This window comes from Mastigoproctus giganteus, chromosome 1 (genome assembly GCF_048544385.1).
Source record: "Mastigoproctus giganteus isolate SK-2022 chromosome 1, ASM4854438v1, whole genome shotgun sequence".
In the NCBI taxonomy this organism is placed as follows: Eukaryota; Metazoa; Arthropoda; class Arachnida; order Uropygi; family Thelyphonidae; genus Mastigoproctus; species Mastigoproctus giganteus.
The window spans coordinates 33,927,787-33,946,007 of NC_143575.1; the positions used below are offsets into that span (position 1 = coordinate 33,927,787).

Sequence of the window (18,221 nt, forward strand, 5' to 3'; positions counted from 1 at the left end):
AGCCAAAAACATCTGTGAACACGCTCAACATCTGGAGCAATTAAAATGTAATCATCACCAAATGATAGAACAGTTAACCTCTGCATTTAATGTGCGAATGTCAGAATGCATCAGTGCCTGCACCAACATGAAGAACCCTACAACGAATGCACTATGAGATTAGAAGACTCTACCCATCTTCAACACTCATCACAATATATGACTCTGTTAGTGCCAGGAACACTGTTAGTGCCAAGGGGATGTCTTTGTGTGTGCACGATGCAAGGAGTGTATCGATATCAGGCAACAACTCGGCGTTCTTGTGGGCCTATATGAGAGCTTGAAGGACAAGGTGGATGCCCTCGAAGAAACTAAATTGAGGGGCCCATCAAGCTCTCAGCTGCCCACATCAACGCCAGAGCTTGCACTTGGGCATCGCGTGACACAGAGACAACCCCCAAGGCAGAATGCGCTGGTCCCGAAGGAACTAGTAGTTGTTGGTGACTCTATTGTCGGGGAAACGGGGAACATGCTTTGTAAAAAAGATAGGTGGAACAGAACCAGGGTATGTCTGCCAGGGGCAAAGGTTGATGACGTTGTAGAGCGAATATCATCTTTTAAGAGCACAAAAGGTGATATAGTTGTACACGTTGGCACTAATAATATTAAGAGTAGGAGACCGGCAGAATTACTTAACAAGTACAGGTCACTGTTGAACAAAAGCCGAGAATTAGGGTTGGATTTGAAAGTGTCTGCAATTTTGCCCAGACACGATAGGAGGGAGTATATGATGAGAGCCTTGTCGATCAATTCGGCCCTGGAAAGATTGTGCAAGGTTCAAAGGTTAGAATTTTTTTCAGCCTGGACTGTACTTGTTAACAGGAGAGATTGCTTCTACAGGGATGGGATACACTTAAATAGAAAGGGTGCAAGAATATTTGCTGATGCTATCGAGGCAGTGTTAGGTGGGTCGGAAAACAGCTAGCTTGGGGGGAGACAAAGACCAATAGATTGACAGTAGCCACTGGCAGAGGTGAAAGAGATTCTTGCACTGCTTCTATTAGAATGAGCAGAAGCCTGAAAAACAAGATGCATGGTATTTCAGAGACTGCTGGGAGCCATTGCCGTACAAGTAAACACATGGGTTGTGTTAGGGTAGCTAAGAATAGAAACAGGTGCGTGTACACCAATGCTAGGAGTTTAGTAAATAAATTTGATGAATTTGAGGTATTGCTCAAAACATCGAAGGCAGATATTGTTGGGATATCAGAGACGTGGTGTCACACAGATATAAGGGATGCAGAACTGGAATTTGGGGAGTACAACGTCTACAGAAAGGACAGACAGGATAGGAAGGGGGGAGGGGGTAATGCTATTAGTTAAGAAACACATAAAAACCAAGGAAGTGAAGCCAGTCGACATCGCTGGACAGTGCAGTGTTGAGTCAGTTTGGTGTGACATAAGCATTGGGAGATCAAAATTGAGAGTAGGAGTGTGCTATAGGCCTAATGACTCTGATGAGTATAATAAGGAACTGTACAGGGAAATACAGTGGGCCAGTAAATCAGAGAGTCTTATAATGGGAGATTTTAATTTCCCAGATATTGACTAGAATTTGGGGGTTGGTTACTCACACACTAGCAGGGCTTTTGTGGATTTATTGGATGATTGTTTTCTACATCAGCATGTTCGGGAGGCAACTAGAGGGAGTAATACTCTTGATTTGATTATCAGCAGTGATTCTTCATGCATTAAGAATCTGCAGATAAATGAACCACTAGGTGGCAGTGATCACAGTGTGCTGAAGTGGGATTTACTCAAAGAGGTAACTACCATTAGGGGTAAAGGGAAGGGTTATTGCTTCTGTAAAGGCGACTACGATGGACTGAGACAGTATTTAAATTCTATACAGTGGGACCAACTGATGATGTTACCAACAGCAAATTCAAAATGGGAAGCATTCAAAGAACTTATCTTGGAAGCTACTAGGCTTTAAATACCAACTAAGAAATATTGTTCAAGGTTTAGGCCAAAATGGATGTCAGATGAACTAATGAGGCATATGGCAGAGAAGAAAAATGCATGGGATACTTACAAATTAACACATGACACAGAAGCCTATGATAGATACAAGTTGATATGCAACCAAGTTACAAAGGAGGTTAGGCAGGCGAAGGCAGATTACGAGAAATCCTTGGCAAGGGATGCAAAGAAAAACAGCAAAGAGTTCTTTACTTATGTAAACTCTAGAAGGAAGGGGATGAATCAGATTGGTCCACTTGATATTGATGGGTCAACTGTTGATGATCCTGCTTAGGTAGCTAACAAACTAAATGAATATTTTGCATCGACATTCACACATGAGGAGTTATTCATCAAGGGGAATGCCAGAGGTGTATTCAACCCTAGCAGTAAGCTACAGAATCTTGAAATAACTGGGAGTAAAGTGGAGGAGAAACTGTTGAAGATAAACACAAGAAATGCACCCTGGGTGGATGGGATCTATCCAGTTATATTAAAGGAGGCAGCAATGGAAGTATCCAGAATTTAAAACAAATACACCAACCGTTTAATTAAAATGGTTTAATACCAGAAACTAAAATGAACCAAACGATATTACACTGTAAAATGATATATGCAAGATTTACAAAATAAATATATACGATGAAACTTTAATATACAATAAAATAAATAAAATAAATAAAATATTTAAAATACAATAAAGCTAAAAGCGATAAAACATTGACTGAAGCTTTCGGAGGCTTCCGCCTCCTTTCTCAACAACAATGATGTTAAATCAACACATCCTTAAGTAACAGGCTCACGGCACACGTGGTTGACCAGGCGCATACTCAATACTTCTTCCATACGATCCAGAACCGGAAGCGGCCCGGGAGCGTGGAAATATAAAACGCTCGTCTTTTGCCAGGACCACAGCTTCTAGTAGGGGGTGAAATCGAACACCCCTGTCCCTATTCATATTATTGTTCTCAGACGAGCCTATCCACAAACTCTCTAGCCACTTACGGTCCCAGAACCTATGCGCCCGGTCAAGGATGACAGCATTCACCGGGAGACCTGATGATGTTTCTCCCAGTAATGCTGAGCAATGGCGGACTTATTGAACTCTGCGGTCTGTATAGCTCGCATGTGCTCCCCCAGACGGTCTTTTAGTCGCCGTCCTGTCTCACCCACATAACATTCCCCACAGTCCGGGCATTCGATCTCATATACGACCCCACTATCTTGCATATATCATTTTACAGTGTAATATCGTTTGGTTCATTTTAGTTTCTGGTATTAAACCATTTTAATTAAACGGTTGGTGTATTTGTTTTAAATTCTGGATATGTACTCTCCCAACCTTAGAGGCCTTTTTGAAGATATTGTCAGTGTTTATGGCCATACAGTTTTGCAACACATCCGGCAGTTTCAGAAGTGCAGCATAGGAGAGGTTAAGCAGCAACAACACCTAAGATTTGCGTACCGTTGTAGGGAACATGGACTCATTCCGCATGGATTTAGGATTAAAGCACCGTTTGAGGATGTGCGAATGATGAGGATTATTACATGGTATCAGAAGAAGGTGTTGAACACTTGGATACAGAAATTACATGATGACTTAAGATGCAATAGGAGATTGATTGGTGTATCTCTAGGTAATATTAGTAGTAGACTATCCCCTTTACATTTAACATGTGTCAGGACGTTAGTTCATAATAGGGTTGGTAGGATTGCACATTTATATAAGATGAGGCACATTAGCAAATTCAATACGTTATTGGAAGAACAGGCAAATATGTATAGGGCTAATAAATCTAATTTTATTCATAATCTGAGTGGTAAACCTCTAACAACAGAGCAAGAGGAGCTATTGGCTTTAGGGCCTAAGTTTGCCTTGTTACCCCCTAAACCTCCGATTACTGAGACAGCTATGGTTATTGAGAGGGCAATTCGTAAATTGCCAGAACCCATTGCTAATCGTATTCGGGTAAAAGCCTCAGCCATCCTATGTCAGGCCAGAAAGGCTACTCCTAATCTCACCCGTAATCAAATGAAAGCATTAAAGGAACTTAAGCAGGATGAAGATATTGTGGTTCTGCCGGCAGATAAGGGTAGATCTACAGTAGTATTAAATAGTGATGATTATCATAAAAAAGCACTAGATTTATTACAAGATGATAATACATACAAGGTCATCCACAGAAACCCTCTAGCCGGTTTAGAACAACGTGTTAATAAGATTTTACAGCTCTGGCTAAAAACGGGTAAGATTTCTAAAGAAAAGTACTGGTCTATGCATGCAACGGGGGTGTCAGCTGCCCAGGTTTTATGGGCTGCCGAAAACACATAAGGTGGGGGTCCCGTTACGACCCATTGTTTCTTTTGTTGGGAGCCCTACCTATGCTTTGTCAAAATTCCTGGCGCAGCTGATTTCTCCTATAGTGGGACGGTCCATGTTTGTGGTTAAAGACAGTGTAGATTTTGTGAACTTCGTTAAAAATCAAAATGTAGGGGAGAATGAAATAATGGTGTCGCTGGATGTGGTGTCATTATTTACTTGTATACCCATAGCCCATGGGGTGGAATGTGTAAAGGTGGCACTGCAAAGAGATGATACCCTAAGTGCTAGATCGCACCTAAGTGTAGAGGATATATGCTGTGGTGTAGAGTTATGTCTTTCGAGTACGACTTTGCTGTATAAAGGAGTGATGTACAAACAGGTTCACGGCACAGCTATGGGTTCTCCTATTAGCGCCATTGTCGCAAACCTGGCAATGGAAGAGTTAGAAAATAGGGTTTTTACAAGTTTGGAGTTCCCTATGCGCAAGTGGAAGAGGTACGTGGATGACACGTTCACTTTGGTGCAAAAGGGGAGAGAAGAGGATGTAGTTGGCTTTCTCAATGATTTCTCTCCTTTTATACAGTTCACCTCAGAGGTGGAAGTGAATGGTTCCCTCCCATTCCTGGACGTAATGGTGAGTAGAGAAGGCTCCAAGCTTAGTACTACAGTGTTTAGGAAGCCTATGTGTAGGAGCCAGTACACCCATTATAGGTCAGCACAGACTGCCCAGCATAAAAACAGCGTGGCCAGGGCACTTTTGGGTAGGGTTAGGACACATTGTAGCACCTCTGAGGAGAGAGAGAAAGAAATTGGGCGAGTTAGGGCGGATCTTATGAAATGCGGTTACCCCCAGAGGGTGATTGATAAATATAATAGAGGCGTGGAGCCTAATCATGAAATATCGTCCGTTCCAGTCGCCACAGTTTATATTCCCTACTATCCGGGCTTGTCAGATCGTGTTTCAAGAATGCTACGTGACTTTCAGACACGCTGTGTGCAGCTTCCTGGTCGGAAGTTGCACACAGTGTTGTCTCAGGTCAAAGACCCCATTCCTGGGGATTCCAGTAGTGGGGTCGTATATGAGATCGAATGCCCGGACTGTGGGGAATGTTATGTGGGTGAGACAGGACGGCGACTAAAAGACCGTCTGGGGGAGCACATGCGAGCTATACAGACCGCAGAGTTCAATAAGTCCGCCATTGCTCAGCATTATTGGGAGAAACATCATCAGGTCTCCCCGGTGAATGCTGTCATCCTTGACCGGGCGCATAGGTTCTGGGACCGTAAGTGGCTAGAGAGTTTGTGGATAGGCTCGTCTGAGAACAATAATATGAATAGGGACAGGGGTGTTCGATTTCACCCCCTACTAGAAGCTGTGGTCCTGGCAAAAGACGAGCGTTTTATATTTCCACGCTCCCGAGCCGCTTCCGGTTCTGGATCGTATGGAAGAAGTATTGAGTATGCGCCTGGTCAACCACGTGTGCCGTGAGCCTGTTACTTAAGGATGTGTTGATTTAACATCATTGTTGTTGAGAAAGGAGGTGGAAGCTCCGAAAGCTTCAGTCAATGTTTTATCGCTTTTAGCTTTATTGTATTTTAAATATTTTATTTATTTTATTTATTTTATTGTATATTAAAGTTTCATCGTATATATTTATTTTGTAAATCTTGCATATATCATTTTACAGTGTAATATCGTTTGGTTCATTTTAGTTTCTGGTATTAAACCATTTTAATTAAACGGTTGGTGTATTTGTTTTAAATTCTGGATATGTACTCTCCCAACCTTAGAGGCCTTTTTGAAGATATAGCAAAGGAAGTAAGCAAACCCTTAGCCATAATTATGAGAGCTTCCTTGGACTCAGGGGAGGTACCCATAGACTGGAAATGTGCAAATTTGACCCCAATTCACAAAGGAGGATCAAAGGCTGACACAAGTAATTATAGACCTGTGAGCTTAACTTCTGTTCCAGGAAAATTAATGGAGGCACTGGTTAAAGAAGCACTGCAGGATCATTTAGACAAGACTTCAGTTATAGCTCAGACACAGCATGGTTTTGTTAAGGGGAAGTCTTGCCTGACCAACTTGATTGGATACTATGATGCAGTCACAAAAGAACTGGATGCAGGGAATAACTTTGATATTATATACTTGGATGTTAGAAAGGCTTTCGATACTGTTGCACATGGAAGACTGCTACACAAATTGGAGCAGTGTGACATTGGAGGCAAATTGCTGCTATGGATAAAGGGATGGTTGAGGGGGAGAAGACAGAGGGTGGTAATCAATGGACACTGCTCATCGTGGACTAATGTTATTAGTGGAGTCCCTCAGGGTTCAATGTTGGGTCCATTATTGTTTTCTGTATTTATAAATGGTATTGATGATGGTATATCAAACTTAATGTCCAAGTTTGCAGACGATACAAAGGTAGGCAGGGTTGTCAAGGACACTATTGACACTATGCTGCTGCAACAGGATCTGGAAAGGTTGAGCAGATGGACTGAGAGGTGGCAAATGAAGTTTAACATTGACAAATGTAAAGTACTACACATGGGAAACAGCAACCCCATAGCAACGTATCAACTCTGTGGTACTACACTGACAGTGGTAGAGAATGAAAGGAACCTGGGGGTGGTTGTGCAGGCAGATATGAAGTTCTCTGAGCAGTGCAGACGGGCTGCAAGAGTAGCTCATGGAGTATTGTCAATGATATTCAGGAATTTTTCCAGCAGGGATAAGAAGGTGATTATTCCATTGTATAAGGCAATGGTCAGGCCACGCCTAGAGTACTGTATACAGGTCTGGAGGCCTCATTTCAAGAAGGATGTAGAGCTGCTGGAACGAGTACAGAGAAGGGCAACAAGATTAGTGAATGGAACAAAGGGGTGCTCTTACGAAGAAAGGCTTAAGTTTTGCAAATTACAGTATCTGGAGACTAGGCACCAGCGAGGTGATCTGATAGAGGTGTATAAAGCCTTGAATGGTTTAAGGATGCTCAATGCTGATGGGATTCTTCCTCTAGCTCAGAAAAATCACCTGAGAGGGCATAAATTCAAATTGAGGAAAGACAGATGTAGGATAGACGTGCGGAAATTTGCCTTTAGCCAGCGGGTGGTTGGTTGGTGGAACAGACTTCCATCCCTTGTGGTGGAGGTTGATAGCCTAAATAAGTTTAAGGCTCAGCTGGACAGGTATTTTGAACAAACAGAGGGGTGAAGTGGTAGTGGTTTTTTTTTTTTTTTTTTGGCTGATGCTGCATAAGCTTGCTTTCTTGCATCAAATGCCTCTACTAATGCTAATGCTAAAAAGAGTAGTTTGAGAAACATGAGCAAGACTATATGCATCTGCCTTGGTCAGCCCAATCCCTGAATCTTGATTCCATTGAGCATCTGTGGATTGGACTGGAAAGATGTGTTCATCAGCTCACATTACTCTAGGAATTGAGAATAATTTTGTTATGTGAATTGTTCCATTATTCCTCATGTCACTTTTTAACATCTTGACTCCATTCTGCATCATATCAAAGCAGTAATTCAGGCCAATGGCAGAGAAAATTAAATTTTTTCTAGATTAAAACTGATTTTGGAAAAATTCTGAAATATATATGTTTGTATATATACATGGATGCAGAGATATATGTAAATTATAATTTTTATGTTTTTGCTTTTCAGAGTAGCAGAAGCAGTTATTGTTGGAACTCTAATAGTCGGAATATCAGTATCATTTGCACCAGACTATCAGAAAGCCCAACTGGCTGTTAATAACATTTTCAAAATACAAAATCTCAAGTCTCGGATTGATGCATTTAATACCGCAGGATTAAAACCGGTAATTTATATATTTTTTAAAATTTATATATGTTTTATGTTACACTAAGATCTTGTACAAAAGATTGATTGAAAATAATATGAACTATATTAAAAATTAATAATGTATTAGAAAATAAATGCACAAAGGCATAATTCCTTATGGGTTTAAGTAATTAACTATATAATATCGGTGTAAATACACCCATAAATTTGAACTACGTATGTAGTGTAATAGGCATCGTTTTAATTGTATCTCATATTGTGGTTGCCTTCACAATGCGATAGCTGCTATTGCATTACTTCAAATAAATAATGCTTCTCTAGTAGAGAAGACTGCTGTTATTTATTTTCAGCAGATACCACCACCCAGACAATTGTTTCGAAGCTAGTGGGCTTCATCATCAGTGGGCGGGCGGGTGGGTACCATGGTAATGCAACATGCCATCACAGTTGCAAAGTTATTTCGACAATATGAGAGATGCCAAAGGGAGTGTGGAGTGTGGGATAAAGGATTCCATTCCTACAAGAATAATTTCACCGGCACAATCTGAGCAAACATTGACATCAGAAGTTTTGAAACAGTAGTCTGACCAAGGAAAGGAAGAAAAGAAATCTTGCAGGTCATCCCATTTTGCATTCTTGTTAATAATGTAAAAGAAAATAAATGCTGGGTGGTGGTATCCACCCAGCATTTATTTTCCACAGGAGGCATTGAATGGAGCATGTTGGGAATGGTGGGAGGTGTTTTACCAAGATCATTAATACATGAGTTGGAAGAAAAATGGGATGCTAGCAGGTAAGCTTTATCCTTGGCCTAAGTGACAACAGAAGCATCTGATTTTGACAGGGGTGGGAGCAGAGATGGGCAAAAGTGCAGCCAATAGCTTTGGCAAGAGAGCAGAATGCTCGGCTACCATTAGGGCAAGAAGCAACTTTTCTACTCTTAGCCTGATCAAAATCTAATTTGGACTGATTAATAACTGCTTTACAATTGTTGCGAGCTTTGGTGTAGGCAGAAAATGAAACTGAAGAATTGGAAACAAGCCAATTACGATATGCAACATTCTTCTCTTGAACAGCCTTAGCACATTTATTGGAAAACCAACGTTTAGATAAAGGACGAGATTTTAAAGTGGAGTGTGGGATAAAGGATTCCATTCCTACAAGAATAATTTCACCGGCACAATCTGAGCAAACATTGACATCAGAAGTTTTGAAACAGTAGTCTGACCAAGGAAAGGAAGAAAAGAAATCTTGCAGGTCATCCCATTTTGCATTCTTGTAAGGCCAAACAACATGAGGTTGGGAATAGTCATGAGATAAAGTCTCCATTGGAGAAGAGACAATCACCAAGTTGTGATCTGAGGTACCTAAAGGACCACTCACTTTGGCTGTGTGCTTAGAAGGATTGTTTGTGAGAAAAAAGATCAAGCGTATTGGCCATATGGTTGGGATTGTCTGGTATTCTTGTAGGTAAATTCTTGTAGGTAAATGAACAATCTGTGCAAGGTCATTAGTAATGGCAAAAGCCTCGGCGTCTCAATCAGCTGGGTCGGTGTGACTAGAAAACGGAAGCCAGCTGGAGTTGTGAACATTAAAATCATCAAGGAAAATTAACTCACTGTTAGGAAAGTTGGACTGGAGAAAGTCAAGTGGCAAAGAGATGAAGTTGAAGAGCTCCAAGTGGTTAGTGGAGTTGGGAGAACGGTAGAGACAACAGATGAATTTGACACAGTGAGGTAGAGAGATTTTAAGCCAGAGGAGATTCCAAATTACCAAGTCTCTGACAGGGAATATTGGAATGGACGTATGCACAAGTACCACCTTTGAGGCAAAAGGAATCATACAGCGAATAATTTTTGTAACTGAGATGAGCAGTGGTTCAATCAACCGGTAACTGAGATTCTGTCAGTAAAAGTACAAGGGGGTTGGCAGACTGCAAGTGGAGATGGACATATTTGAGATTAGAATTGAGACCACATATATTTCTGAAATTAACTAGGAAGTGGTGTTTGCGAGGTTTAGATCTTTTCACAGATAAGCTTACTCTATTAGTTTGACAATTCGTGGTGTATTCAATAGTAAGAAAAAGTGGGGGGGGGGGACATGCAGTATGAAGTAATGAAATTTTTGGATATGGCGTACACATGGTAAGAATATACCCAGATCCTTGACATAACATGGCCTCGACAATGCCCCCCCGCCGCATACTACTACTTGGACTCCCTCCAGTCACTATCTGGCAGAGTAGAGGTAGCAAGATTATACAATAGCTGATCCAGAAGCCTCCTGAAGAGTTACCAATAGGGTTCGGTCTGGTGTACTAACTAGTGGCCTACCTGCAAACACCGTTTTAGAGCCGTACCCTCGAAATGTAAGGAAGATTGGATCTTGCCATGATGTCCATCACAACCTCAAAAGTCATCAGTCAACTGCATGATGGAAGAGATGGGGAAGTGTTGACCGGAACTTAGCTCTGGAGAATAAAAATGGGTTCCACCACTTCAAGCCTCCAATAAGCAAAGTGGTGGTATTGTACCGGTTGATGAGAGTCATTTACCACCTAGTATTGCCCGGTAACACAGAGGGGCGGCATTCCTCCATGTGGTGTGGGTGCCACGCCTCGACCCCTGCTGACTCACATGGAAATAGCCGATGGCGATTTACGGGTGAGTCATGATTTAATCCGTTGTGGAACCTGTGGAATGTTTTCCAAGGTTGACCTGGTGACTAATCATAGCTCACCTGGGGATTCTTTTCTTTGTGATCGATGTAAGGAGTGCACCGATCTTAAATTACAATTTGGTGCACTGATGGAACAATTTGAGTCCCTGAAAAAACAGTTGCTTGCCCTCGAGAATAATGCATCTGGGAGCTCGTCAGGGACTCAAGACTCCAGCAATCTACCAAGTGGTGGTAGATTGCTGGATTCAGGCCTCAAAACAAAAAAACAAGTGCAAACTACTCTGGTTGAAAAGGATATCGTTTTATTAGGAGACTCCATTGTCAGGGAAACAGGGAATATTTTTTGTAATAAGGATAGGTGGAGTAGAACCAGGGTATGTTTGCTGGGAGCAACTATTAATTGTATATGACAATCTGACAACCCCCCTTAAAATCTGACAATCTGACAACAGATTGTCAGATTTTAAGGGGGGGGGAAGAGAATATTATTATTCATGTGGGGAAAAAATTACATTAAATGTACACGATCTGACGATTTGTTGGAAAAATACAGGACCATGCTGAGAAATGCCGCGAGCTAGGCCACAATGTCTATGTGTCTGCAATTCTGCTCAGACACGATAGGAGGGATTATATGTTAAAAGCCTTGTGGATTAACTCAAGACTTGAAGGACTCTGCAAGGCTTTAGGGGGTAAATTTCTATCAGCATGGCCCACACTTGTAGGTAGAAGGAATTTGTTTTGTAGAGACCGGATACACTTAAACAAAGGTGGTGCAAAAGTTTTTGCCAGTATTATTGAGGATACCTTAAAGGTTCAGGGAAACTGCTAGTTAGGGGGGATGTGGGTAATACTGACACGCTTTTATCTGATAATATTGGTCAAAGTAACTCTTGCACATACCTCAAGAGTTCTTATCTGTTACCCCAACTGGACATATTATCTAGATGTTCTGGGGGCAGAAACGTTTCAAGTGAGCGGGTAGCTAATGCCAGGGAAGAGAGCCTAAAAAACTTCAAGGGTTGTGTTAGGGTTGTTAAATATACAAGAACAGTAAGTCTTAATTGTTTATATAGTAATGTTAGAAGTGTCGTCAATAAAATGAGTGCTGACCGGGCTAGCCAGGTGGGTCAAGTGCCTGCCTGGCAACCCAAAGGTTGCAGGTTCGAATCCTGCCTCGGGCTTGGATCAAAGTACTGCAAAAACCTTGGGAGGTGCACTATGGCCACAGAAGCCGATGCGCCAACAACTACCAAAAAATAAATTAATTAATTAAAAAAATGAGCAAATTCGAAATGCTGGTTAAAACAAGTAACGCGGACATAATAGGGCGTGGTGTACGGAGACGTGGCGCCACCCAGAAATTGGGGATGATGAGTTTCAGTACGGCTTGTATAATGTATTTAGGAAGGATAGGGTAAAGAGAGAGAAGGGGTGGTGGGGTAATGCTTCTTATCAAAAGCAGCCTGAGTGCGACGATAGCTTTCCCGGATTCAGATGTTTCACATGCTAGTATAGAATCTGTATGGTGCGAGATAGTGAGAAACAAAGGTATAATGCGAGTGGGAGTAATCTACAGACCAGGTGATTGTGAAGATTATGACGAAAGCCTCTATATGCAAATGGAATAGGCAAGTAAGCGTCAGTGTCTTATTATGGGTGATTTCAATTTGCCTCTAATTGATTGGAGTAAATGGGAAAGAAATTCGATACGGGGAACAAAATTTTCAAATCAACTAGATGACTGTTATTTGTATCAACATGTCAGGGAAAGTACTAGAGAAAAGAATATCCTAGACCTCATCATCACCACCCATGAATCAGATGACATAACAGGGCTGACAGTAGAGGGACAAGTAGCAGGAAGTGATCACGGAATGCTACGGTGGATGATGATGAGAGTGGTAGCAGTAGTAAAAGGCAAAGGAATGGGTTTTAATTTCAGAAAAAGAAATTACGATGCCTTAAGGTACTACATGGCCTCTATTAACTGGGTAGATATCGCACAGAGAATGAATACATTTGAACTGTGGTATGCTTTAAAAACATTAATCACAGATGCCTTGAATGCGTATTTACCATTAAAAAAAATACTCCACGAGGAGGGTTCCAAGTAGGATGAGTAGTGAAGTTGCCACATTACTTGAGCAGAAAAAGATGGCATGGAAAGGTTACAGAGCAATAAAAAGTACTGACGCCTATAACAGCTACAAGATGATCTGTAATAGAGCCACAGAAAAGGTTCTACAGGCAAAGGCAGTTTATGAGAAATCACTAGAAAAACAGAGCAAAGGGGGGGGATAAGGAATTCTTCACATATATAAATGCCAAGAAGAGCAGGACAAACCAGATCGGACCTTTATATAAGGGAAAGGGGATAGTATTAAATACACCAGCTGCGGTTGCAGATGAACTCAACAGTTATTTTGCATCGATATTTACAAATGAAAAACGTTTTGTGGCAGTGGGAAATTGTGGGAGCGAAGTTGAAAAATATGTAATTAATGATATTGAAATTTCGCAAGATTATTTAATGAAAAAACTTTCGAGCCTACAGGCCAGTAAGGCTCCTGGAGTTGATGGAATATACCCTATAATCTTAAGGAAGGTGGCAAGTGAGTGCATTGAACCATTGCGGCTAATTATGCGAGCATCACTAGACTCTGCGGAGATTCCATTGAATTGGAAAAGTGCCAATGTATCTCCCATACATAAGGGTGGCTCTAAGAGTGAAGCGGGAAATTATCGACCTGTCAGTCTGACTTCAGTGGTAGGGAAAATCATGGAGGCAATGATCAAGGGTGGAATTCAGGATCGTTTGGATTGAATTGAAATTCTCAAGGATACTCAGCATGGTTTTGTAAAGGAAAAATCATGTTTAACAAATCTGGTTCGCTATTTTGAAAGGGTCACTCACAAGCTGGATTTAGGGAATAATTTCGACATTGTTTATTTAGATTTCAGCAAAGCTTTTGACTTGGTTCCACATGAGCGGTTGCTTTATAAGCTGGAACAGGTTGGAATCACTAGGAAAATCCTTAAATAGATAGCAGGATGGCTTCAGGACAGGAGGCAGAGGGTTGTGATAAATGGCTATTCCTCAGATTGGGTTGATGTAAGAAGTGGGGTTCCCCAAGGATCAGTATTAGGATCTCTGTTGTTTTTAATTTTCATAAACGACATCGATGGAGGGATAGAGGGCGTGATGTCTAAATTTGCAGATGATGTTAAAATTGGTAGAGTAGTTAATGATCACTGTCAAGCTAAGCTTCTTCAGAGAGACCTAGATAGACTTCAGGAATGGTCAGAAAAATGGCAAATACGCTTTAATCCAACAAAGTGTAAGGTATTACACCTGGGAAACAGTAATCGCAAAATAACTTATTCACTTGGTGGAGTTCAACTAAACCTAGTACTGGAGGAAAGGGACTTGGGTGTTACGATACAGTCAGACATGAAATTCTCTGAACATTGTAAACAGGTTGCAAGGAAGGCCCATGGTGTCCTATCGATGATCTATCGAACTTTTGCAAGTAGAGATAGGGACGTGATAATCCCATTATATAAGGCTTTTGTTAGACCACAATTGGAATACTGTGTTCAAGTATGGAGACCGCACCTAAAGAAAGACATCGAGCTTCTTGAAAGGGTGCAAAGACGGGTAACTCACCTGGTGAGATCGGCAAAAGGGCATCCTTATGAAGAAAGACTTCGAATATGTGGGTTTCAGAGTTTGGAAACTAGACACCTTAGAGGAGATTTGATTGAGTTGTTTAAGGCTCTGAGAGGCATCAGTAAAATGAATGAGGACGAAATTTTCAAGATTATAAATGATGCTAGAACTAGGGGACATAAATTCAAGTTACGGGGGGAAATGTTTAGATTGGACTGCAGGAAGTATTATTTTAGCCAGCGAGTTATAAATTATTGGAATAAGTTGCCTACACGGGTGGTAGAGGCTGACAGTTTGAAGAAATTCAAAGGTCATCTGGATAGTACCTTCGGGTCAGGTAAGCGCATAGGATGATAGGTTTAATTTCCTTTTCTTTTATTAATTATTATTATTTATATATTTATTTATTTTATTATTATTTTTTTTATCATTGTTCTATTCGTGTTTTTTTTTTTTTTTTTTTTTTTTTTTGGCTGGTGCAGCATAAGCCATAAGCTTTCTTGCACCATGCGGCCATTACTAATACTAATATGTTGGTATTAGTATTAGTAATACGTTGGTATTAGTATTAATGCTAATACTGACACTAATACTGGTTAGTATTAATACTAATACTGACCTGGGTTGTCACCCACAGTGCGCTCGTGCATGGGAGTTATACCCAGGATTACTAACAGTCCCACCATCATGAAGGTGCAAGCCGAGGATTTGGCTGTCACAGACCATCCGGACTTTGCCGAAATCGGGTCCACTTGACTTGAGTGTCACCCGGATATCAGTTCCATCAGTGTTTTAGACTTCCAGGTAGCTATACAGCTTGTCATTTAAGCATCACCTCTTGGTATCTCATTTGTTTACAGCTGATCCAACAAACTTTACAAACTTTAGAGGTAAGGGAGTAAGAGAGCACCCTAATAGGAGTAGTAGTATTAGTAGTGGCAAATGATGCAAAGAAGTGGCAACTGATACAATGCAAGCTTTCAGTAGATGAAGTAAGGTGAGGTGAAAGGGAAAGCATATATGAATGAATGAAATTTTTGGCTGTGGTGTACATCTGGCAAGAATCTGACATAGCTGAGTGGTCAGGACCGAGCGTGCTGTTGTTGTTATTTGGTTTTTAGGAGCATTAGCAACTAAGGCCATATTGCTCCCGGGATATGCGGTGGTCATTCCCTGACCTTTCCGCATCTTCCATATTTCATGGTCACGGGCTCGAACCCCGGTCTAATCAAGAAGCGTGTGCTATGCACTGCTGCTCCTACCCACCTGGCTACAGAGGCGCCAACCGAGAGTGCATAGCACACATTCCTTGAGTGGCCGGAGTTCAAGCCCGTGACTACTAAATACGATAATATTTGTATTGACGATTTATTGTAAACTCTACTGACCTGGTTGTTGTGCCGGAATATATACTGAAAATTTAATTTAATATATTGAGCTGCTTGAGATAACAATGCCCCTCCACTACACAAGTATACACACTACTTGGACTCCTCCAGTGCCGACCGGGCTAGCCAGGTGGGTAAAGTGCCTGCCTGGCAACCCAAAGGTCGTGGGTTCGAATCCTGCCTCGGGCTTGAATCAGAGTAGAAAATGCAAAAACTTTGGGAGGTGCAATATAGCCACAGAAGCCGATGTGCCAACTAACAAAAAAAAAAAGAAAAAAAAGACTCCTCCAGTTACTAGCTGACAGAGTAGAGTAGAGTAGAGTAGAGGCAGTAAGATTATACACTAGGTCAGCCACTAGATGGTCCACCAAACCAAACCAAACCAATAGGTTCAGTTTGGTGGACCATCTAGTGGCTGACCTGCAAATAGTTTTAGAGTTGTACCTTGGGAACCCTTGTGCAAGCCTCTTGTTAAATTTTTGGGGATTATCCAAGTCCCCTGTTAAATAAATTAGTTTAATAATATCAACTATTTAACTGGGGGGTGACCCTTAGCTAAAATTCTTCTCAAGTGAGCTTGACCTTGTTAAGAAATTGGTAATTGGTAGCACACCTCTGACTAGAGCACACATTTCTATTTTGCACCATTTCTTTGGAATGTATCTTGTGTATTATAGCAGGATCAGCTGAACTTGATTCACAATACAAAATTATTCATCATCATCATCTTCTACATTAGTATTATCTGATAAATTAAAAATCTATTGATCCAGACTCTGATTGACTAATAGAAATTTAAATTTCTTAGTGACAATTATTTTCCAACATTCATTACAAAAATCAGTGTGATATAAAAGTAACTACAATGCCTGCTCTCTGAAGAAAAGCCAAAACACATTATTTTTTGTTATATTTAACAATAATAAAATGAAAAAAAGAAACATCCCATATTATAAAAAAAAAAATCCATGCATTCACGTGAAAAGTAATGCATATGTATTATTGAATTGATGAAAGTTGTGCCATAGGATACAGTTGCCAAATTATGATTATAGAAGAAAAACATTATTTTACATGCAAATCATGTAATGCTATGGTAATTAAACAACTACTTGCATTAAAAACATAACTGAAGCATCAAAATACAAGGTACATATGCCACATATATAAACAAATCAATTTTTGACTGGCAATTAATCAAGAGTATGGCCACTTGCTAGACAAGTCAGGCAAGTGGTTAAGGAGAAATTAGTCTGTGGCAATGATTTTCTATTTGGGGAGCCAACAGACTCAACAATGTAAAGTTCAATCAATCAGGTGGTTGAACTTGGGTTGTTTTTCAATTCACATATAGCTTCTTGTGTCATTTCAACATGTCTATTCTTATCAGAAACTTCTCTAAATAAATTGAGATAATTTCTTTCAAAGTAGCTGCAACAACAACATGGGCCTCTTTATGACTGTTATGATAATAAATTCAAATTATCTATACCTCATTTAACATGGTTTACTTAATGATAAGCATTTCACACATTTACGAAGTTTAATATTGTTTACACATAAAAATTCATAAATCTACGAGCAGTGATCATTTAATTCACAGACTTGTGGATGATTTTATGTTTGCCACACAAACTTTCCATAACTGCCACTAGGGGCACTCTTCCTGATCGCTACTGAGCAGACTCTGTGTGCTCATGCCAGTACTTGTTGAGCTAGTGTTGCATGAAGAGAGTTTTTTTAGTCGCGTGTTACTGATGATAGTTTTGAAGAAAGTATCATGTTGGTTCAAAACTGAACAGTGATATGTGACTTGTTATTGTGTCAGATGGGGCTTAAATGCATCAGAAGCAGTTAAAGATATGAATGAAGTATGTGGTAGGTATTGAGTGTCTCAGTAGAACAGCCATGTTTAAATGGCACAAGCGATTCATTGAAGACCATGAGTCTGTTGCAGATGACCCAAGACCTGGTCAGTCTTCCTCCTCAACAATTCCTGAGCAAATCACAAAAGCCCAGGAAATCTTGGATGAAGAAAGGCAAATTACATTTCATGAATTAGCTGTTAGAATGGCCATTTCATATGATACTGCCCACAATATTGTGAACGATCACCGGAAATGTCACGAATCTGTGCCCACTGGATTCCACACAATTTGTCTCCAGAACAAAAACAGCAAATTGTAGGTTTGTGCAAAAAAATGCTTGATCCTTTTAAAACACAGAGTCAAAACTTCTTAAACCTAATAGAGGCCTGTGGTGAAACTTGGATTTTTTTCTATGATCCAGAGACAAAACAACAGTCAAGTGAATAGAAGCATTCTGATTCACCAAAACC

The 18,221-nt window shown here is 40.6% G+C and overlaps 1 protein-coding gene across 1 annotated transcript in view; it reads left to right on the forward strand.

The window, feature by feature from the left end:
- The window catches only part of LOC150090694 (ATP-dependent translocase ABCB1-like), a 382,558-nt gene that overhangs the window by 325,993 nt on the left and 38,344 nt on the right, over window positions 1-18,221 (forward strand). The window contains exon 21 of the mRNA XM_090369148.1: window positions 8,000-8,156. Coding sequence (XP_090225274.1) covers window positions 8,000-8,156 — 157 coding nt within the window. The remainder of the gene's footprint in view (window positions 1-7,999; window positions 8,157-18,221) is intronic.